General features: G+C 52.3%; 1 protein-coding gene across 2 annotated transcripts; it reads left to right on the forward strand.

Annotated features, from left to right (window-relative positions):
* Nucleotides 1-536: 536 nt before the first annotated feature.
* Nucleotides 537-19,301, forward strand: PUS1 (pseudouridine synthase 1). 2 transcript variants are annotated; one of them, XM_021923164.2, is made up of 6 exons: nt 537-616; nt 1,280-1,508; nt 4,082-4,219; nt 12,063-12,165; nt 16,710-17,401; nt 18,944-19,301. In XM_021923164.2, exons 2-6 carry the CDS (start codon nt 1,290-1,292, stop codon nt 18,989-18,991), a joined length of 1,200 nt encoding a protein of 399 aa, XP_021778856.2. In that variant the 5' UTR covers nt 537-616; nt 1,280-1,289; the 3' UTR covers nt 18,992-19,301. The 2 variants fall into 2 exon arrangements, with proteins under 2 accessions (XP_021778856.2, XP_009180348.2); XM_009182084.3 differs by having other exon boundaries at nt 557-1,174.
* Nucleotides 19,302-22,452: the final 3,151 nt, after the last annotated feature.

A 22,452-nucleotide genomic window follows, 5' to 3' on the forward strand; every position in this document is an offset into this window, starting at 1 on the left:
TATAAAAAATAAGAAAAAATTAGCTGGGCGTGGTGGCGCGCGCCTGCGAGGACCGCTGGAGCCCGGAGGCGGAGGCTGCGGTGGGCGGCGACCCCCTTCCACGGTGCGGGTGAAGGCCAGGGCGGAGCCTCCCCTGCGCCCCAGCGTCTGTGGAACCGGGACGGGGCGCGGGGCTGAGGCCACACGAGGGCCGCACAGGGTGGGTGCCACTGAGGGTTTGGGGGCCGAGCCCGTGGGAGGGGACCCGGCAGCGGAGAGGAGCGGGGCCGGCGTGGGCTCGGAGTTTCCCCTGCTCCGCTGGGCGGGCGACAGCACCCAGGAGGCGACGGCGGCGCGACCACTGCTCACACGTTTCGCCGCGCGGCCGCGGTGCCGGATGCGGGAGGGCCTCGTGTCCCGTCCCTGACACCCCCAATCCCCGCCCCCAACACCCCCAAATCCCCGCCCCCAACACCCTACTCTCCGCCCCCATCCCACCCCGCAAATCTCCCTCATCCCTGTCTCCGCCCCGCCACTTCTCCGGAAGAATTTTTGTCCCCGCTCGGCCGCCGTCCAGCCGCTCGTTCCACTTCCGCCTTCGCCCACGTGGTCCGGCTCCGGCTCAGTCAGCCGCGTAGTGAGTGGGGCCTGACGCTAGGCGATCTTTTCTGGTCCCGACGCGGGTGGTCCGGGTCTCTTCGACTCCCGAGGAAAGCCCACTGGGCGGGGAGGGAGGTGAAGGGGCTGGGGAGGTCAGAGGTTAACCTGGGTGTCAGGGGACGTTGGAGTTTATCCGTCAGGGTCCCGGGGCGGTCTGGGGACAGCAGAGGCGGGGCTTGGGCGCGGGGCCCGAGGGGTCAGGGGTCAGCAGGAGCGAGGCTGGGGCATCAAGGTCCGAGAGGTCAGGGGCCAGCAGGAGCGGGCTTGCGGTGTGCGGGTCCGAGAGGTCAGAGGTTAGCTAGAGAGGGGTTGGGGCGCCGGGTTCCCGGAGGTCAGGGGTTAGCAGGAACAGGGCAGCAGCGTCAGGGTCCGAGAGGTTAGGGGTCGGCAGAGGCGGGGCTGGGACCCTGGGGGTCAGGGCTCGGGGTCAGGGCGGGGTCGGGTTCGCTGGTAGCCTGCGCATGGGCCTCCAGCTTCGCGCGCTGTTGGGAGCCTGCGGACGGTGGACCCTGCGCCTGGGACCGCGTCCGTCCTGGTAATGACCGCGACGCCGGGCGACCCCGCCACGCCCGCCCAGCCCAGCCCACCCCACCCCGCGCGGTGCCCACCGGACCCCCGCTCACGCTGCCCTTCTCCGCAGCTCGCCGCGCATGGCGGGGAACGCGGAGCCACCGCCCGCGGGATCCGCGCGCCCCCAGGATCGGAGGTCCCGCAGTTGCTGGGCCGGGGGTGCCCGCGTCTGGGAGGACGGAGAGCATCCGGCGAAGAAGGTCAAGAGCGATGGGGACGAGGAGCGGCGCGGGAAGCTGCCCAAGCGCAAGATCGTGCTGCTCATGGCCTACTCGGGCAAGGGCTACCACGGCATGCAGGTGTGGCCGCCCGGGAAGCGGCGGGTCCCGCGGGGCTTAGGTGCGGGTGCCGCCGCGGTGGAAGCGGTGGGTCCGGCTGGGTTTAGGTGCAGGCCCAAGCAGCTTTCACTGGTCCTGCTGCACGCGAGCTGCTGCCTTCCATCAGGCCCGGCCCTGCCGCTAACCACTGGGATCTGAGGCGGGGTTCACTTGCTGTGTGCTCGAGGCCTCGTCTTTAGGATGGGAGTGCTGACAGCACCTGCTAGATAGGGTGTGAAGATGAGCTAGGTGTACTGACGCTCATTGCTGAGAGCAGTGGACAGCGCGTTGCAGCTCAGAAGAGCCTGCCGTCGTGTGCGTTAAAGGGACAGAGCTAAGTATTAAAGTTGTGAGGATTCTCTCCTCAGCCCACTTCCTTTTCTGGAAAGTAGAGGGTGTGGATGCATTCAGGTAGGCGTATTTTTTTTTTTTTTTTGAGGCATGGTCTTCCTTTGTGGCCCAGGCTGGAATGCAGTGGTGCATCCAGTGCTCGCTGCAGCCTCCACCTTCTGGGCTCAAGAGATCCTCCTACCTCAGCCTCCCAAGCATTGAGGACTGTAAGTGTCCTTGACCTCATGGCCCGAATACTTTTTTTTTTTTTTTTTTTGAGACGGAGTCTCGCTCTGTCGCCCCCAGTGGCGTGATCTCGGCTTACTGCAAGCTCCGCTTCCCAGGTTCACGCCATTCTCCCGCCTCAGCCTCCAGAGTAGCTGGGACTACAGGCGCCCGCCACCACGCCCAGCTAATTTCTTCTTTTTGTATTTTTAGTAGAGATGGGGTTTCACCGTGTTAGCCAGGATGGTCTCGATCTCCTGACTTCGTGATCCGCCTGCCTCGGCCTCCCAAAGTGCTGGGATTACAGGCTTGAGCCACCGCGTCCGGCCTAATTTTTTAAAAAAATTTACAGAAATGGGGTCTTGCTAAGTTTCTTATTATTTATGGGAATGGGGGCTCGCTGTGCTGCCCAGGCTGCTCTCGAACTCCTGGGCTCAAGCCATCCTCCTGCCTCAGCCTCCCCGTGTTGTGATTACAGGCATGAGCCACTGCGACTGGCCTCAGGTAGACGTTCCTTTTGTTCCTTTTTGTAATTAACACTGTGGCTTTGCCTGGCTCTGTGTTCTTTAAGCATCTTTAAGCTTATCCACAGAAGTTCGTGCAGTGCATGCAGTGTCTGACTGAAACAAAAGTTTAAGAAAATAATGCTTAACTTTGGCAGTTGTTGTAACAGCTTTTATGGCGAAAGTTACAAGTAATGGATTGCTTTTTTTTTTTGGAAAGAGAGTCTCGCTCTGTCGCCCAGGCTGGAGTGCAGTGGTGGGATTTTGGCTCACTGCAACTTCCACCTCCCGGGTTCCAGTGATTCTTGTGCCTCAGCCTCCCAAGTACCTGGGACTATAGGCGCCTGCCACCACGCCCGGCTAGTTTTTTATTTTTAGTAGAGACGGGGTTTCACCATGTTGGTCAGGCTGGCCTTGAACTCCTGATCTCAGATTATCCTCCTGCCTCCGTCTCCCAAAGTGCTGGAATTACAGGGGTGAACTACCGAGCCCAGCCAACCACTGTGCACTGCAATCTCTGCCTCCCAGATTCAAGTGATTCTCCTGTCTCAGCCTCTTGTGTAGCTGGAATTAAAAGCATACCTGACTAACTTTTATTTGTATTTTTTTTGAGACAGCGTTTTCCTCTGTAATACAAACGTTAGTGGTGCACTATCGGTTCACTACCTTCCACTTCCCAGGTTCAGCGGAGTTCTACTCCTGTCTCCAGGGCACCACCGCCTGGCTGCGTATTTTTTATTTATTTATTTATTCCTTTATTTTTTTATTTTTTTGCAGGCTGAGTCGCTCAACCGCCCAGGCTGGAGTGCAGTGGCCAGATCTCAGCTCACTGCAAGCTCAGCTCCCGGGTTCCACGCCATTCTCCTGCCTCAGCCTCCCGGTGGCGCAGACTGCTGGTAGCCATGCAGCCCGGCTAGTTTTTGTATTTTTTTAGTAGAGGCAGGGGGTTTCACCGTGTTAGCAGGATGGTCTCGATCTCTGACCTCGTGATCCGCCCGTCTCGGCCTCCCAAAGATGCTGGGATTACAGGCTTGACCGCGCTTGACCTGCACTGTATTTTTAGTAGACTGGGGTTTCACCATGTGGAGCTAGATAGTCTCGAACTCCTGACCTCAGGTGATCCCACCCTGCCTTGGCCTCCCAAAGTGCTGGGATTACAGGTATGAGCCACTGTGCCTGGCCATGGATCACTTTATATCTGATGTTATATTGTTTAAGTATAGGTAGCACCCACGGCACTGATGTCATAACTGACAGATTGTGGAAGTAGGTGTGTACACAGGTTCAGTCAAACCTGCATTTTGATTCCATTCCACGCTACCCATCCTCTGGCGTGGAGCAGCCCAGGCTCAGGGCGAGTGAGCAGAATACAGGGTTTTCACATGAGCGTGGCAGCTCACACTTGTAATCTCAGTGCTTCAGGCCAGAGGAAAAACTTGGAGACAGGAGTTTGGGACAGCTACCGGACAGGCCATGCAAGCTTCTGACTGTGCGTTTAGGAATGTTGGGTCCTCACAATTCAAAACAATTGAAGATGACTTGGTGTCTGCCCTCGTCCGGTCAGGCTGTATTCCTGAAAATCATGGCGAGGACATGAGGAAAATGTCCTTCCAGCGCTGTGCCCGGACAGACAAGGTGGGTGACGGCCTTTTCTGCCCCGTCCCGGCTGATACGAGCAGCACCCGGCCCACTTTCCAGCTCAGTGTCCTGACTTGTTGTGCTGCTTCTGAGTACATATGATGTGCAAATCAAACTAGCCTACACCTTACGTAGGTGAGATGTCCAGGAGCCTGGGCAGCTCAGGTATAGCCGGATCTAGGTGCTTCCTGCCAGCGGGGCTCTGTGTTCTCTCTGGTCTTTGCTTTCTCTTGTGTTGATTCTGTTCTCAGGGACATACATTCCTATGTTGATTCTGTTCTCAGGGACATGCATTCCTGCAGGTGGCCCAGGGGCAGCCGCAACGTCTGCCTTCGACCCTCCAATCAGGCTCACTCTGAGGCAAATGTGATTGTGTGGCTCCGAGGGCAGAGAGTCACACTTGTATGATGCAGCATTCTCTTTTCTTTCCTTTTTTAGAGTCAGGGTCTCATTCTCTTGTCCAGGCTGGGATGCTATGGGCACTAACTGCAATTACTCTGTAGTCCCCTTAAACTCCTGGGCTCAAGGTCCCCATTTAGCCTTTAAGTAGCTGGGTGACTAATCTTGTTTTCACTACACAAGAGGAAGAACTGCCCAAGATTGGGCACTTATAAAGAAAGAGGTTTTTGTTTTTGTTTTTGAGATCTGAGTTCATGGTCACCCAGGTCGAGTGCAGTAATGATCTCAGCTCACTGCAAGTCTCTCCTCTCGGTTCTGCCATTCTCCTCCTGCCCTCAGCCTCCCAACAGCTGGGACTACAGGCACCCACCGTCACCGCCTGGCTGGTTTTTAGATGATTTTTGAGATTGAGTCTCACTTGTCACCAGGCTGGAGTGCAGCGGCCGGATTCAGCTTCCACTGCAAGCTCCGGGCCTGGTTTACGCCGATTCTCCCGCTTCCCCTCCCGAAAGTAGCTGGGATCTACAGGGTGCCCGCCACCGCCTCGGGCAGCTTTTTGTATTTTAGTAGAGACGCGGGGTTTCACTGCGTTAGGGGCCAGGATGGTCTCGACTGGACCCTGATCCGCCTGCCTCGGCCTCCCAAAGTGCTGGGATTACAGGTTTGAGCCACTGCACCTGCCAAGAAAGAGGGTTTAACTGACTCCAGTGCCACATAGCTGGGAGGCCCAGGGAACCTTGGATCATGGTGGTGGCATGAGAGAGTTGAAGAGGCAGGAAGACCCTATAAACCACATACAGGAGAACTCACCACGGTTACTTGGTGAACAGCATGGGGAAACCATGATCCAGTCACCTCCCACCAGGTCTTCCCTAGACATATGGGGATTTACCGCACATGAATTGGTGATACAGCAAACTATCCATCGCAGAACTATTATGCACTCCACCATGCCTGGCTAAATTTTTAATACGAGGTCTTGCTATGCTGCCCGGGGTCTCAAACTCCTGGGCTCTGGTGATTTTCCCACTTTGGCTTCCCAAAGTGCTGGGATTTACAGGCATGAACCACCACATCTGGCTTGAAATTAATAAATAATTCGCTGTATTATAAACTCAGTATATTCAGGATATCCTTATTTCAGCATGTAATCCATATAAAAATCTCTTCATGGGATAAATGTAATACTGTTTTTGTGTGTGTGCTAAGTCCACACTCATCACATCTCCACCACCCTGGACCCGTTACATGGTCTCAGCTGCGTGGGGCTGGTGACCCAGCACTGACCCTTCAGAACCACAAGGCTGAGTTCCCGTTTCCCATGGGTTTGCACATCCACCCTGGACGCTGCTGCTGGCTGTGTGGCAGCACATGCCAAGTGGTCCTGTGACGCCACATTGCTGTGCTTGGAACTGAACCATGGGATTGGATGTGGGCAGAGTGGCCCGCCACAGGGAATGGAGATGTCTTTAAGGAGGGACCCAGTGTAGGGTCCAGCCCTACAGGGCCTGTGGGTTTTCTTTCGTGTGCAGAGACGAGAGATCGTAGAAAAATAAAGACATGAGACAGAGAGATAGAAGGAAGGACAGCTGGGCCCAGGGGACCACTGCCACCAGTGTGTGGAGTCCGGTGGTGGTCCTGAATGCCCGGTGCACTGCTGTTTATTATATACAAGGCAAGGGGGCAGGGTAAGGGGTATAAGTCGTCTCAAGTGATGGATAAGGTCACACGAGTGACGTGTCCACGGGACGGGGGTCTTTCCCTTTGTGGTAGCTGAGGCGGAGAGGGGGACAGCATACATCAGCATTTCTTCTATGCGCTTGTCAGAAAGATCAAAGACTTTAATGCTTTCACTAATTCTGCTACTGCTATCTTCTAAGAACTTAAAAGGAGGAGCCAGGTATACAGGCGGAACATGAACGTGACAAGGAGTGTGACCTTTGAAGCACAGCCCCACAGGAGACGTTGAAGCCTCCGCATGACTGCGGGCAGGCCTGGGTCATGTCAGGCCTCCCACGAGAGGTGCTGGAGCAGAGTGTTCTCTGACTGCCCCAGGGAAAGGGAGACTCCCTTTCCCGGTCTGCTAAGTAGCAGGTGCCTTCCCAGGCACTGGCGCTACCACTAGACCAAGCAGCCCTTATCTGGGAGTGACCGAGGACTCACACTCTTGTCTTCTGGTCACCTCTCACAGTGTCCCTTCAGCTCCTGACTCTGTATGGCCTGGTTTTTCCTAGGTTATAATTATAGAACAGAGATTATTATAATAATAAAGAACAATACTACAAATATTGATATTATATATAATCATATCTGTATCCTATTTCTAGTATAACTTTTCTTATTCTAATTATTTTCTTTATTATACTGGAACAGCTCGTGCCTTCAGTCTCTCGCCTCGGCACCTGGGTGGCTTGCCGCCCGCAGCCCAACATTTGGCAGACAGGGACAGCACAGCTGGAGAGAACAGATAGCTTTTCTGTAGCATGTAGAAGGCATCAGTGAATGTGATACCTGTCATCCTTGCCTGTGAGAGTATCTGGCTCTAACATGGCTCTCAGGCTGCCTGAGGGCATTGGGGGTCTCTCAGAGACATAACTTTTTGCTGGTCAGGATCCCCAGGAATCTGAATAAAGCTATGGCTCTTGTTCCCACAAACACCTAGTTTCAAAGGCACACAGGTCCCTGGGGATCCATGGACGCATGCTGGAGCCATCGTGTAGAGGGGAGAACACAAGAGGGACCCACAAGTTCACTCCTAGTGGGTGATGCCTTTGATGGCCCAAGGTAGAGAGTTCTGTGGGTCTTACTATTTCCATTTTCTTTTTGATTCTCCATTTACAGCTCTCTGATTGTTTTTAGGGAAGAAGAAAGTAACAATTTGTTCAAGCTGATGAAGAGAGCATTTCAAAATAGGGTCCTTGTATTTATTTTTAGTTCTGCTGTTGTTAGAGAGAGAGTTTCGTTCTAATATGTTTTCTCACTTGCAATTGGAAAACCTGCAGAAGTAGATCCATGAGGCCAACGTGGTCGCACCCGAGTGCCCTGCCCTTCGGGTGAAAACAGTAACATCTTACAATTTTTATTATTTATTTGTTTATTTATTTTTGAGACAGTTTCACTCTTGTTGCCCAGGCTGAAGTGCAATGGCGGGATCTCAGCCCACCGCAACCTCCACCTCCCGGGTTCAAGCCATTCTTCTGCCTCAGCCTCTCAAATAGCTGGGACTACAGGCATGTGCCACCAAGCCTGGCTAATTTTGTATTTTTAGTAGAGATGGGGTTTCTCCATGTTGATCAGGCTGGTCTCGAACTCCTGACCTCAGGTGATCCGCCCTCCTCGGCCTCCCAAAGTGCTGGGATTGCAGGTGTGAGCCGCCACGCCCGGCCTATTATTTTTTGTGTGTGTGTGTATTTCTGCTGTTTAACATTTTGTTTTTGTTTCAGATTTTAAAAATAGCTTTATTGAAATATAATTCACTCTTGGCCGGGCGCGGTGGCTCATGCCTGTAATCCCAGCACTTTGGGAGTCTGAGGCGGGCGGATCACTTGAGGTCAGGAATTTGAGACCAGCCTGGCCAACATGGAGAAACCATGTCTCTACTAAAAATACAAAATTAGCCGGGTGTGGTGGTGGGTGCCTGTAATCCCAACTACTCAGGAGGCCGAGGCAGGAGAATTGTGTGAACCTGGGAGGCGGAGGTTGCAGTGAGCCAAGATGGTGCACTCCAGCCTAGGTGACAGAGTGAGACTCCATCTCAAAAAAAAAAAGCAAAAAAAGAAATAGAATTCACTCTTATACAGTTGACCTATTGAAAGTGTACAGTTCAGGCCAGGCGTGGTGGCTTATGCCTGTAATCCCAGCACTTTGGGAGGCCAAGGCGGGTGGATCACCTGAGTTCAGGAGTTCGAGACCAGCCTGGTCAATATGGTAAAACCCCGTCTCTACTAAAAATACAAAAATTAGCCAGGTGTGGTGGCACATGCCTGTAATCCCAGCTACTCAGGAGGCTGAGGCAGGAGAATCGTTTGAATCCGAGAGGTGGAGGTTGCAGTGAGCTGAGATTGTGCCATTATACTCCAGCCTGAGCAACAAGAGTGAAAATTCATCTGAAAACAAAACAGAAAAACCTAAAAGAAAGTGTACGGTTCAAGCTGGGTGTGGTGGCTCACACCTGTAATCCCAGTACTTTGGGAGGCCAAAGTGGACGGATCACTTGAGGCCGGGAGTTCGAGACCAGCCTGGCCAACATGACAAAATCCCATCTCTACTAAAGATACAAAAATTAGCCAGGCGTGGTGAGTCACACCTGTAATCCCAGCTACTTGCGAGGCTGAGGCATGAGAATCTCTTGAACACGGAAGACGAAGGTGGCAGTGAGTCGAGATTGCATCACTGAGCTCCAGCCTGGCAAAAAAAAAAAAAAAAGAAGAACAACGTATACAGTTCAGTGGTTCCAGTATATTCACAGAGCTGTGCAGCCATCACCACAGCCAGACATAGGCCATCCCAGAGATACCGGGTGTCCCTCTGCTGTTGTCCCTACCCCCCCAGGATGTTCCCGATATTCTCACTTCAACTTCTTGTCAGTACAAAGTGTTTGGCAATGAGATGTATTTTCTTTCCCTTTTTTGGCGCTAAGTCTTTGAAATCTGTTGTGTATTTACCTAAAGTCATCTTGTTTCAGAACAGCTCGTTTCCTTCTGTCACGTTCCATGTGTGGGTCTGGCCAGTGGAACATCTCAACAGTTTTACTCTCCAACTTTTTATTTTGAAAATTTCATACCTTCATAAAAGTCTTTTTTTTTTTTTTTTTTTTTTGGGTGGTGCTTTGTTGTCTCGGCTGGAGTGCAGTGGCCGGATCTCAGCTCACTGCAAGCTCCGCCTCCCGGATTCACGCCATTCTCCTGCCTCAGCCTCCCAAGTAGCTGTGACTACAGGCATCCGCCACCTTGCCCGGCTAGTTTTTTGTATTTTTTTAGTAGAGACGGGGTTTCAGCATGTTAGCCAGGATGCTCTCTATCTCCTGACCTCGTGATCCGTCCGTCTCGGCCTCCCAAAGTGCTGGGATTACAGGCTTGGGCCACCGCGCCCGGCCCATAAAAGTCTTAATGATAATACCGTGAGCACCCACATAGTCTTCCCAGATTCACCAAGGTTAGATTTTTACCATATTGGCATAGTTGTGTGTGTGTGTGTGTGTGTTTTAATTCATTTTATTTTTTGAGATGGAGTTTCACTCTTGTTGCCCAGGTTGGAGTCCAATGGCATGATCTCGGCTCACTGCAACCTCCACCTCCCGGGTTCAAGTGATTCTCCAGAGTCAGCCTCCCAAGTAGCTGGGATTGCAGGCGCCTGCCACCACTCCAGCTAATTTGTTGTATTTTTAGTAAAAACAAGGTTTCCCATGTTGGTAAGGCTGGTCTTGAACGACCGACTTCAGGTGATCTGCCTGCCCCGGCCTCCCAAAGTGCTAGGATTACAGGCGTGAGCCACCGTACCCGACCCGTTTTTTTTGTTTGTTTTCTTTTTATTTATCTTTCTTTACGTTTTTTGAGACAGAATCTTGCTGTGTTGCCCAGGCTGGTCTCGAACTCTTGGGCTCAAGCCATCTTCCCACCTTAGCCTCCCGAAGTACTGGGATAATGAATGAAAGCCACTGTGCCTGGCCTTTTTTTTTTTTTTGAGACGGAGTCTCGCTCTGTCGCCCAGGCTGGAGTGCAGTGGCCGGATCTCAGCTCACTGCAAGCTCTGCCTCCCGGGTTCACGCCATTCTCCTGCCTCAGCCTCCTGAGTAGCTGGGACTACAGGCGCCCGCCACCTCGCCCGGCTAGTTTTTTGTATTTTTTAGTAGAGATGGGGTTTCACCGTGTTAGCCAGGATGGTCTCGATATCCTGACCTCGTGATCTGCCCGTCTCTGCCTCCCAAAGTGCTGGGATTACAGGTGTGAGCCACCGCGCTCAGCCGTACCTGGCCTTTTGTATCTTAAAATGGAACCATTTGAGAGTAAGTTGCAGACATCATCACCTTTTACCCTGAAACATCTTAACATGAGTCTCCTAGGGACTGTGACATCCTTCAGCAACCTCACACTATAAATTATTACGTGTGTGAAATTCAGCATTAATAGAGTACCACCCTCTGACATGTCTAAAGTTGGAAACTGTCTTTTCTGTTTTCTTTTTCTTCAGCTTCTTTGTGGCATGCCTTTATTTTTGTTAATTGGTCGGGGATCTAATCTAGGATCATTATTGGCATTCAGTTATCGTGTCTCTAGAGCTTCCTTTAATTGGAAGCGATCTCCTTGGCCCGGCATGGTTGCTCACGCCTGTAATCCCAGCACTTTATGAGACTGAGGTGGGAGGATCACTTGAGGACAGGAGTTCCAGACCAGTCTGGGCAACATAGCAAGACACTGTCTCTACAAAAAAATTTAAAAAACTCTCCAGACATTGTGGTGCCTGCCTGTAGTCTCAGCTACTTGGGAGGCTGGGGTGGGAGGATTGCTTGAACCTGGGAGGTTGAGGTTGCTGTGAGCCAAGATGGCAACACTGCATTCCAACCTGGGTGACAGACCAAACCTTGTCTCAAAAAGAACCCAACAAAAAATCTATAGAAACTTACTTTAAAAAAGAGGTATAATATACAACAGTAAAGCGTGCTAGTCTTAAGCATAAGCTTGATCAGTTTTTACCTGTGTACCCACTGCCTGTCCCCAGAAGGCCCCTCCCTTTCCCCCAGGGCCACTGCTGTTCTGACTCCAGTGGGGACCACCTCCTCACTCTGCCCTTGGATCTAAGTTGTATTTTCTCTTTTCCCCAATCCTTGGGAGTCATATCTTTTTTTTTTTTTTGAGGTAGAATCTGACTCTGTCACCCAGGCTGGAGTGCAGTGGCAGGATCTTGGCTCATTGCAACCTCCAACCTCCCAGGCTGAAGTGATTCTCCCGCCTCAGCCTCCTGAGTAGCTGGGACTACAGGTACACGCTACAAAACCCTGCTAATTTTTTGTATGTTTAGTAGAGATCAGGTTTCACCGTGTTGGCCAGGCTGGTCTCAAACTCCTGAACTCAGATGATCTGCTTGCCTCAGCCTCCCAAAGTGCTGGGATTACAGGCGTGAGCCACTGCGCCTGGGTGGGGGTCATGTCTTATGTGGGACTTTGCTTTCTGTCTGCACAGAGTCATATTTATGCTCCCTCATTTAATGTTTTCTCTTGGGCTTTGAATTCATTCGTAATAGTTTATTTTATAAGTGCTCCTGCACACACTCCGTTGGCAGATAGAGCTTTATTTTTATATCGGATGATTCCCTCCAGATGCGTTTCTAACAGCAGAATTCATGTGTGAAACAACACAAGGTCCGCGTCGTCCTTCTGTCTCAGAGACCAGTGTGCAAGGCCTGAGGGACCCACCTTCCGTCACCCGTTCTGCTTTCTTTACAGGGTGTGTCCGCAGCCGGCCAGGTGGTATCCCTGAAGGTGTGGCTGATTGACGACATTCTAGAAAAGATCAACAGCCACCTTCCCTCTCACATTCGGATCCTGGGTAAGTCTTGCAGTGCTGGCGGCCACACGCCCGGTTGTAGATGGTCTTGCAGAGACACGAGGCTATGCATGCTCTTGCCTTTTCCACCTGTCACTGATGCAGAAGTGTAGTCAGAGTTGCTTTGCAGCTGGTTCTGACCTTCTTCAGAAACAGGAGCAACTAGACAGGAGTAGAAGGCTTCTCATTTGCAGTGCTTGTGGCCACACGGGTGCCTTGTTTTTATCAAACACTGGATGTGAAAATCCAAATTTGTGGTTAAAATGAACAGTTGTTCCCTTTTATGGCAGTACTGATAAATGGAATTTTTAGGCCTTCTTAAAATGGAACTCTCTGCCTTTTAAGTGGCAGGTACAGGTAACTTAACGTACATACATTGATTCCTTCATTGATTCATTTATTCTGTTTGTTTTTTGAGAGAGTCTCACTCTGTCACCCAGGCTGGAGTCCAGTGGTGTGATCATGGCTCACTGCAGCCTCTGCCTCCCAGGTTCAAGTGGTCCTCAGCCTCCTCAGTAACTGGAACTACAAGTGCGTGCCACCATGCTTAATTTTTGAGTTTGTAGAGATGGGGTCTCATTTTGTTGCCCAGGCTGGTCTTGAACTCCTGGACTCAAGGGATCCTCCTGCCTTGGCCTCCCAGAAGCCACTTATATTGAATGTATTGATAGGTGTGGCTGGGCGTGAATCTATCATCTTGCTCTGTTTTCTTTTCCTTTTTGTTTTGGTGTAATCCCAAGAAAACAGAACTGTTGTCTGCCTGACTGGTGTGCTTGGAGAAAGGTGTTTTTTTGAGACAGGGAGACAGGGTCTTGTTCTATAGCCCAGGCTGGAGTTGCGATCACAGTTCACTGTAGCATTGACCACCTGGGCTCATGCGATCCTCCCGCCTCAGCCTGCAAGCACACGCCACCTCAGCCGGCTAAATTTTAATTTTTTTGGTAGAGATGGGGTTTCGCCATGTTGCCCAGGCTGGTCTCAAACTCCTAGGCTCAATCAGTCTACCTGCCTCAGTCTTCCAAAGTGTTGGGATTACAGGCGTGAGCTGCTGTGCCCGGCCCACAGCCTGACTATTTTAAGATTCATCCATGCTGTTGTGTATGTCAGCAGTCTGTTCCTTCTCATTGCTGCGGGGTGTTCCGTTCTGCGATGTATCACGGATTGTTTATACACAACCTGCTGATGACACTGGGTGATTTCCAGTTTTGGGCTGTTAGAAGTAAAGCCACTGTGAACATTTATGTATGAGTCATAAATAGGATTCAGTAATCCCTGTTGATTTTACCCACTGTTAAGTTTTTATTTTTACGTTTTTGTGATGGAGTCTTGTTCTGTTGCCCAGGCTGGAATGCAGTGGTGTGATCTCGGCTCACTGCAACCTCCACCTGCCTCCTGGGTTCAAGCGATTCTCCCACCTTGGCCTTCCCAGTAGCTGGGATTACAGGTACACACCACCACACCCGGCTAATTTTTGTATTTTTAGTAGAGATGGGGTTTCACCATGTTGGTCAGTCTGGTCTCAAACTCCTGACCTCAGGTGATCCACCCACCTCGGCCTCCCAAAGTGCTGGGATTATAGGCGTGAGCCACTGCACCCAGCAATAGCTTCATTTTTTATTAATTTTTTTTTTTTTTTTGAGATGGAGTTTCGCTCTTGTTGCCCAGGCTGGAGTACAATGGCGCGATCTTGGCTCACCACAACCTCCACCTCCCAGGTTCAAGTGATTCTCCTGCCTCAGCCTCCCGAGTAGCTGGGATTACAAGCATGTGCCACCACGCCCGGCTAATTTTGTCTTTTTAGTGAATACGGGGTTTCTCCATGTTGGTCAGGCTGGTCTTGAACTCTCGACCTCAGGTGATCCACCTGCCTTGACCTCCTGAAGTGCTGGGATTACCAGCAGCTGGGGATTACAGGCGTGAGCCACCACACCCGACAATAGTTTTATTTTTGTTATGCTGGGCTTCCTCTGCCTTCTGAGGATAATTTCCTCCTGAGAAACTTCCCATAGAATAAGTCCTCTGAAAGTTGCGTTTGAGTTCTCTTCCCATTCATTTGTATGGAAAATACTTGAGTATTCTGTAGATTAATCCCTATCATGCTCAACAGTGCCACATCTGTGCAGTTGTTGGGTAGTCGCTGTCACCCACACGCCGCGGTACAGGCCAGCAGGGCCCTCCCCAGGTCTGCAGTGTGGCCATCTGCCGGCACTTTGCAGCCTTTCTTAGCAGTTACGTCTGGAACAACCAGAATTATGCTTGCAGCGCATCCTTGTGATGTTTAGTGTTTATGAAATGGAATCTTTAAAACCAAAAAAAACCAAAAAAGTCACTCAGAAACAAACATGACTGGAGACAAAAGCACGAGGTATGCGGTGCCAGCGGCCATGGGATCCATGTGACTAGCGACCCGGGCCGGGCAGGCTATGTGGAGGCACCCCACTGCTTGTGAGGTCACAAGGCCCAGGCCAATCCTTGTAAATGGGAAACCATAGTTGGGTGTTAAATCAGACTCCTGGCTGGGTGCGGTATCCAACACCTGTAATCCCAGCATTGTGGGGGCTGAGGTGGGCGGATCACGAGGTCAGGAGTTCAACATGGTGAAACCCCATCTCTACCAAAAATACAAAAGTTAGCTGGGCGTGGTGGCAGGTGCCTGTAATCCCAGCTACTCAGGAGGCTGAGACAGGAGAATCACTTAAACTCGGGAGGCGGAGGTTGCAGTGAGCTGAGACTGCATCACTGTACTCCAGCTTGGGCAACAGAGTGAGACTCCATCTCAAAAAAAAAAAAAAAAAAATCAGACTCCTGAGGTGAGGTGGAATCCTAGCAGCCGGAGGGGCCTGCATGTCTCAGCCACAATGCAAGCTCCTGGAGGAGGTGTGCAGCCCAGCAGAGGCAAGTCCAGGCAGAGCTTTCTCCTCCTAGCCCCTGAAGTTGGTGCCCTCAGTGAGGGTTACTCTTCTAGAATTCTTCCATTTAAACATAGATGTCCTCAACAGATTGGATCCCCCTGCATGCAGGTCTTCATTTGTCTTTAATTTTTGCTTATTCAATATTCAACAAATACTCACTGAACACCTGTGGGGTGCTGCTAGCGCTCAAGGCATCTTGGAGGGGCCGTGCCCTCAGTTCTTGGAGACTTGTCCCTGACCTGCGGGGCTGCATCCTTTTTTATTCTGCGAATATTCTGGCATTTATTAGGTCAGGCTGCAGTTGCTGGAATTCTAAGGTGGTTTCCAGTGTTTTTTGTTGTTGCAAACAGTGCTGCCTGTATGGCCTTGTCTGTAGAATTAACGCGACTTCTGAGCTGGGGTTACACCCTTCCCCTACATCTGGGGTTTTATTCCAGGGTGGGCTGCGCCAGTTCACACTGGATCCTTTGCCAGCACTGGGTTTTAACACACCCTTTGTTTTTGTTGTTTGGATATGTGTTTAATTCCGAGATTAAGTATGCTACAGGTTTAGAGTTTAGTGCACAAAAGCCCAATTCCTTTGTTTTAACAATTTTTTTTTGCTTTTATTATTATTATTATTATTATTATTTTTTGATGGAGTCTCGCTCTGTTGCCCAGGCTGGAGTGCAGTGGTATGGTCTCAGCTCACTACAAGCTCCACCTCCCGGGTTCACACCATTCTCCTGCCTCAGCCTCCTGAGTAGGTGGGACTACAGGCACCTGCCACCACGCCCGGCTAATTTTCTGTATTTTTAGTAGAGATGGAGTTTCACCCTGTTAGCCAGGGTGGTCTTGATCTCCTGACCTCATGATCTGCCCACCTCAGACTCCCGAAGTGCTGGGATTACAGGCGTGAGCCACCGCTCCTGGCGTATTGTTATTATTTTTTGAGACAGAGTCTCGCTCTGACGCACAGGCTGGAGTGCAGTGGTGCGATCTCAGCTCACTGCAACCTCCTCCTCATGGGTGCAAGCAATTCTCCTGCCTCAGCCTCCCGAGTAGCTGGGATTACAGGCGCCCGCCACCATGCCTGGCTAATTTTTGTATTTTTAATAGAGACGGGGTTTTGCCATGTTGCCCAGGCTGGTCTCAAACTCCTGACCTAGTGATCCACCCGCCTTGGCCTCCCAAAGTGCTGGGATTACAGGCATGAGCCACTGCACCGTGCCTAGCTGCTTTTATTATTTTAAATTCATGCATAATAATTATATACACTTATGTACAATAATGTGTGATATTTCCAGTCATGTGTAATGATCAAATAGGGCAATTAGCATAAATAGATCCATCACTCCAAGCATTTATCATTTCTTTGTATTGGAGACGTTTTGTATCTTCTTGCTATTGGAAAATTACAATAAATGGTTGTAAATTCACTTTATAGAGCACTGCACCTGTCCCTCGTGTCCACTGTCCTCCTGTGCCTGTTCCCCAACCTGTGGCTGTCCCCTCCCCAGAGAAGCCGATGCTTGCTGGAGCTTGGTTGGTGCTCTGGGTGAGGAGACGCTGGGGCTCACGCTGTGCTCAGGCTGCTCCCTGGTCATCCAGGCACTTCTCACCTGCCTCTCTCCTCACTGGTCACCTCTCTCCTAGGACTGAAGCGGGTCACAGGCGGGTTTAACTCCAAGAACAGATGTGATGCCAGGACCTATTGCTACCTGCTGCCCACGTTTGCCTTTGCGCACAAGGACCGGGACGTGCAGGACGAGACCTACCGCCTGAGCGCCGAGACGCTGCAGCAGGTCAACAGGCTCCTGGCCTGCTACAAGGGCACACACAACTTCCACAATTTCACCTCGCAGAAGGGGCCACAGGAGCCCAGCGCCCGCCGCTACATCCTGGAGATGTACTGCGAGGAACCCTTTGTGCGGGAGGGCCTGGAGTTCGCAGTGATCAGGGTGAAGGGCCAGAGCTTCATGATGCATCAGATCCGGAAGATGGTTGGCCTGGTGGTGGCCATTGTGAAGGGTTATGCCCCTGAGAGTGTGCTGGAACGCAGCTGGGGCACAGAGAAGGTGGACGTGCCCAAGGCGCCGGGACTTGGCCTGGTCCTGGAGAGGGTGCACTTCGAGAAGTACAACCAGCGCTTTGGCAACGATGGGCTGCATGAGCCGCTGGACTGGGTGCAGGAGGAGGGCAAGGTCGCAGCCTTCAAGGAGGAGCACATCTACCCCACCATCATCGGCACTGAGCGAGATGAACGCTCCATGGCCCAGTGGCTGAGCACCCTGCCCGTCCACAACTTCAGTGCCACCGCTCTCACGGCAGCTGGCACAGGCGCCAAGGTAGGGGCACAGTCCCAGCAGTGCTCAGCACAGGCCCACATTGTTCCCATTGTACAGAGGAGGGAGCCGAGGCACAGAGAAGTGTGTCACTTCCCCCAAGGCCACACAGCAGCTGCAGGAGCAGGGCCAGGCGGTCTTGAGATGTTCCTTGTGTGCCTGCCTGCGCCACCCGCTTGCTCCACCACCAGGTGCTTTTCGACTCTGGGAGGGCCACCCCGGGTCAGGCTTGCTGCCGGCACGCCTACTATGGACCTGGCACGGAGCGTAATCAGCGGCTAGACAGCTGTGGACTGTAGCTTAGAACTGGAACATACGGGATTTTACGTGTAGGAGCTAAAAGCTAAGTGAATGAAATTGTCATTCTGAGTTCTTTGCTCTGGGGTGAGAGATGTCCCCAAAACCCGAGTTCTTTCTTTTTTTTTTTTTTTTTTTTTTTTGACACAGAGTCTCGCTCTGTTGCCCAGGCTGGAGCGCAGTGGTGCGATCTTAGCTCACTGCAAGCCCTGCCTCCTGGGTTCACATTCTCCTGCCTCAGCCTCCCTAGTAGCTGGGACTACAGGTGCCCACCAGCACTCCCGGCTAATTTTTTGTATTTTCAGTAGAGATGGGGTTTCACTGTGTTAGTCAGGATGGTCTTGAACTCCTGACCTTGTGATCCACCCACCTCAGCCTCCCAAAGTGCCGGGATTCCAGGTGTGAGCCGCCGCGGTCGGCCAGCCTGAGTTCTTTCATGGTGGCCCAGTGAGGTTTCAAAGGGTGACATTCCCAGGCAGGGCTCAGGGAGATTCTTCGTGTCCCGGTATCTGTGAAAACAGTCCTTCCTGCATACCTGGGTGGCAAATTCAGTGTGTGCAGGCCCCAGGGAGGTAGGGTGGGCAGGCGAGGGGCCAGGCACCTGGCGAGCCGTCCTATAGATGGGGCAGTGAGAGGCCCCCAGTCCGGGGACGGCAGGGAGAAGGGGGCCAGCAGTGGCCAGGAGCCCTCGTTTCATCTGAAGGGGATACTCGTGGCTCAGTGGCAGCTGGTGGTGGCCATGTTGGAATGTGACAGTGACCGCATGCTTAAATGTTGTCGAGGGAAACCAGCGTTGCACACTGGTATGGGAAATCTTCCCCTTTTTAAGTGCTGGTAGTTAATTTTTCCCAAGCCCAGTGCAGGCTAAATACAGCGCAGGTGCCAATTTGGCCTGGGCCAGTGGATTGCTGTTGGCACCACTGATGAGAGAGGCACATATACTTCCGAGGCACCTGCATTTGTTGAGCTTCCAATGGCTCCATATTATTTTCTGCTGTGGTCAGTGCAGCCTGTGAGAATGTGAAGGAGCCCAACAAAGGCCGCTCTAGTGTCCCCAGCCCTTGCCTTTCCCTGCGCAGGTTCCTGACCTGGTTAAGAGATGACCGAGAACAAACGCCAGCCTCTGCCCCGATGAGGGAATGGTGGGGGCAGGGCTCCTGTGCCGAGCCTGTCGTGGGCACCTCCGGGCATTCAGGAGCAGTGGGGAGAGTGCTTGCCTCTCATTCTCCATGTGCTCTTCTTCTGCAGGTGCCCAGTCCCCTGGGAGGCAGCGAAGGGGACGGAGACACCGACTGAGGCGGTGGGAGCTGCCCATCAGAGTGCCTCTGAGCAGCTCACAGTGTGTGCCCAGGCGTGCCATCCCTGTGGGCAGCAAGAAGCTGGGATTGCTGCAGCCATGTTTTCCCAGCCATGAGAACCATGGTTTCTCAGGGCTGCCTGGCAGATGTGGCCTGGCGTTGTAACCTCAGGACCTTTCCTTGTAGGAACAGCCTTTCTCGAATCTATTTTCAGCTCTTGCATTGCACAGATGAACCTCAGCATGTAAATAACTATTTTTTTAAAGAAGTGATTTTCTTATTAAACAAGTACAAATTTTGCTTAGTCAGTCCTTCGTTTGCCTTTTTCTTAGTCTTTTTTTACATTTTTTTCATTCAGAGAGATGAGCAGAGCATGTTATCCTGTTGAGAACAGGCCTGAGGCAGGCCCGGGAGGTTGCTCAGCCTGTAATCCCAGCACTTTGGGAGGCTGAGGTAGGCAGATCGCTTGAGTACAGGAGTTCCAGACCAGCCTGGGTAAAATGGTGAAACCGCATCTCTGCAAAAAATTAACTGGGCATGGCGGCGTGCCCTGTAGTTCAGCTGCTCAGGAGGCTGAGGTGGGAGGATTGCCTGAGTCTGGGGAAGTCGACGCTGTCCTGATCGCCACTGCACTAACAAAAAACAACAAAAAAACCGGCCAGGCACGGTGGCTCATGCCTGTAATCCCAACACTTCGGGAGGCCGAGGTGGGCGGACCACTTGAGGTTGGGAGTTCGAGACCCGCTTGACCGGCATGGAGAAACCCTGTCTCTACTAAAAATAAAAAATTAGCTGGGCATGGTGATGGGCGCCTGTAATCCCAGCTACTCGGGAGGCTGAGGCAGGAGAATCACTTGAACCCGGGAGGTGGAGATTATAGTGAGCCTAGATCGGCCACTGCACTCCAGCCTGGGTGACAGAGCAAGACTCCATCTGAAAAAAAACGTAGCCTGCGCTCTGTGGGGTGGGGCCCTGAGGCAGGTCTGTGGGGAGCACTGGAGCAGGGGCCGCGCCGACCCGCCGCACCCCTGAGAGGGGTGGTATCCCCGGGCTTCTCTTCCTAGACAGCCCCGTGCATGCAACCTTTGCGCTGGTTGCAGGTCGGGACTCGCCTCAGCACTGCCCCGGTGCCAGGCGGGTGAGGGCTGGGGCAGAGGGCAGAAGGAAGGGGCGTGTTGCAGAACAGGCCCCTAGTGGAGCTTTCTGGAAGACCCCACCAGCGGCTTCTTCACGTCATTGGTCACAGGTGTGTCCAGGGGCCGTTCGTAGCTGCAAGGGAGGCTGGGGATGACTGCTTTGGAACTGGCGCTCAGGGCAGAACAAAACACATTGCATTAGCTAGGAGCAGGGGATCCTCGGCGGCGGGCTGCTAGGAGCCCACGGAGGGGCTCAGCGCGGGAAGTGCTGTGCAGACGGGCGGCCTCCCAGCCTGCAGCCCCCGGGCGCACGTGAGCAGCGAGCGAGCACATGCAACTAATGGACATGCGCCTGACGTCCCGACAACGCATGTGGCTCATGCGCAGGCGCCTGTCGCCCCAGCAGTGCGAGAGTGATGCACGCGCATGTGCCCGTGACGCGGTGGACACCGTGGGTGAGAAGTGGGGCAGGACAGGTGGGCAGTGAGCTCCGAGGGCGTGGGGTGTGCAGGGGAGCGGAGCCGGTTTTAGGGATTTTGGCCAGAGGAGCAGTGGGGCTCACCGCTTCGGGAGCCAGGGAGTGCAGGGGTGAGGCCCACTGGGCTTTGGGTTTGAGGGACGGATGAGCTGGGCCGTTAACTGGAATGGAGATAGGGAAAGGAATGGGTTTGGAGAACTAGCAGGAGCTTGGTTCTAAGCATGTTAATTTTACCTGGGATAGACAGGACTTTATTTTTTATTTTTATTTTTTTTGAGAGGGAGTCTCACTCTATTGTCCAGGCTGGAGTGCAGTGGCGTGATCTCGGCTCACTGCAACCTCCGCCTCCCAGGCTCAAGCGAGTCTCCTGCCTCGGCCTCCAGAGTAGCTGGGATTACAGGCACCTGCCACCACGCCCGGCTGATTTTTGTATTTTTGGTAGACGCTGGGTTTCACCACGTTGGCCAGGCTGGTCTCGGACTCCTAAGCTCAGGTGATCCACACACCTTGGCCTCCCAAAGTGCCGGGATTACAGGCGTGAGCCACCACGCCTGGCCTGGGTGACCCATTTAAATCACCTTTGATGATACGGGGATGTGTGACATTTTAAAGTAATATGTATACATGGAAGGAAATTAAAAAAGTATAAAAAAGGGAAGTTGCCTTTCATTCTCTAATTCCCAGTATCCCTGTCCGGAGCCCACTGCTCTCACCAGTGCCCTGTGGCTTCTTCTGGAGAGTTCCGTGTATATATAAGCATGCCTGAGCCTTTGCAAGGATGATAATGCATCTTGAACAAACACGGGATATTTTCACTGCTCTGTGGTAGCCAGAAGGTTTCTTTCTCTTTTTCTTTTTTTCTATTTTGAGATAAGGTCTTGTTCTGTAGTCCAGGCTGGAGTGCAGTGGTGCGATCATAGCTCAGTACAGCCTCCACCTCCTGGGCTCAAGCGATCCTCCAGCATCCCAAGCACCTGGGACTACAGGCACACCACCATGCCAGGCTAATTTAAAAAAAAAAAATTGGCCGGATGCGGTGGCTCAACGCCTGTAATCCCAGCACTTTGGGAGGCCGAGGTGGGCGGATCACGAGGTCAGGAGATCGAGACCATCCTGGCTAACACGGTGAAACCCCATCTCTATTAAAAACACAAAAAATTAGCTGGGCTTAATGGCAGACCCAGCTACTTGGGAGGCCGAAGCAGGAGAATCACTTGAACCCAGGAGGTGGATGTTGCAGTGAGCCGAGTTTGTGCCACTGCACTCTAGTGTGGGTGACAGAGCGAGACTGTCTCAAAAAAAATTTTTTTTTTGTTTAAGAGACAGGGTCTTGCTATGTTGCACAGGTGGTCTCAAACTCCTGGCCTCAAGTGATCCTCCTGCCTCAACTTTTCAATGTGCTGGGATCGTCGGTGTGAACCACTGTACCTGGCCCAAAGATTTCTTAAGATGCAAAAAGTAAAAGAAAAAAAAGTGATAAATTTATTTTCACCAAAATTAATAGCTTCTCATTGAAACAGCCAGTCTGAAAAATTCGCGGAACCCATCATTTCACTTACCCGCACTCAGTATTTCTTTTTTTTTTTTTTTTTTTTTAGACCGAGGCCCGCCTTTGCCCCCCGGGTTGGGGGGCAGTGGCCTGATCTCGGCTCACTGCAAGCTCCGCCTCCCGAGTTCACGCCATTCTCCCGCCTCAGCCTCCCAAGTAGCTGGGACTACAGGAGCCCGCCACCTCGCCCGGCTAGTTTTTTGTATTTTTAGTAGAGACGGGGTTTCACCATGTTAGCCAGGATAGTCTCGATCTCCTGACCTCGTGATCCTGACCTCGTGATCCACCCGCCTCGG

This window comes from Papio anubis, chromosome 9 (assembly GCF_008728515.1).
Source record: "Papio anubis isolate 15944 chromosome 9, Panubis1.0, whole genome shotgun sequence".
Taxonomy (NCBI): domain Eukaryota; kingdom Metazoa; phylum Chordata; class Mammalia; order Primates; family Cercopithecidae; genus Papio; species Papio anubis.

What these genes read in the sequence shown, in the direction of transcription:
- PUS1 (XM_009182084.3), top strand. Translation starts at nt 1,101, where the DNA reads ATGGGCCTCCAGCTTCGCGCGCTGTTGGGAGCCTGCGGACGGTGGACC. An exon ending in GCTGTGCCCGGACAGACAAG is followed by an intron (nt 4,220 to 12,062) that starts GTGGGTGACGGC and finishes CTTTCTTTACAG; the next exon opens with GGTGTGTCCGCAGCCGGCCA. An exon ending in CTCTCACATTCGGATCCTGG is followed by an intron (nt 12,166 to 16,709) that starts GTAAGTCTTGCA and finishes CCTCTCTCCTAG; the next exon opens with GACTGAAGCGGGTCACAGGC.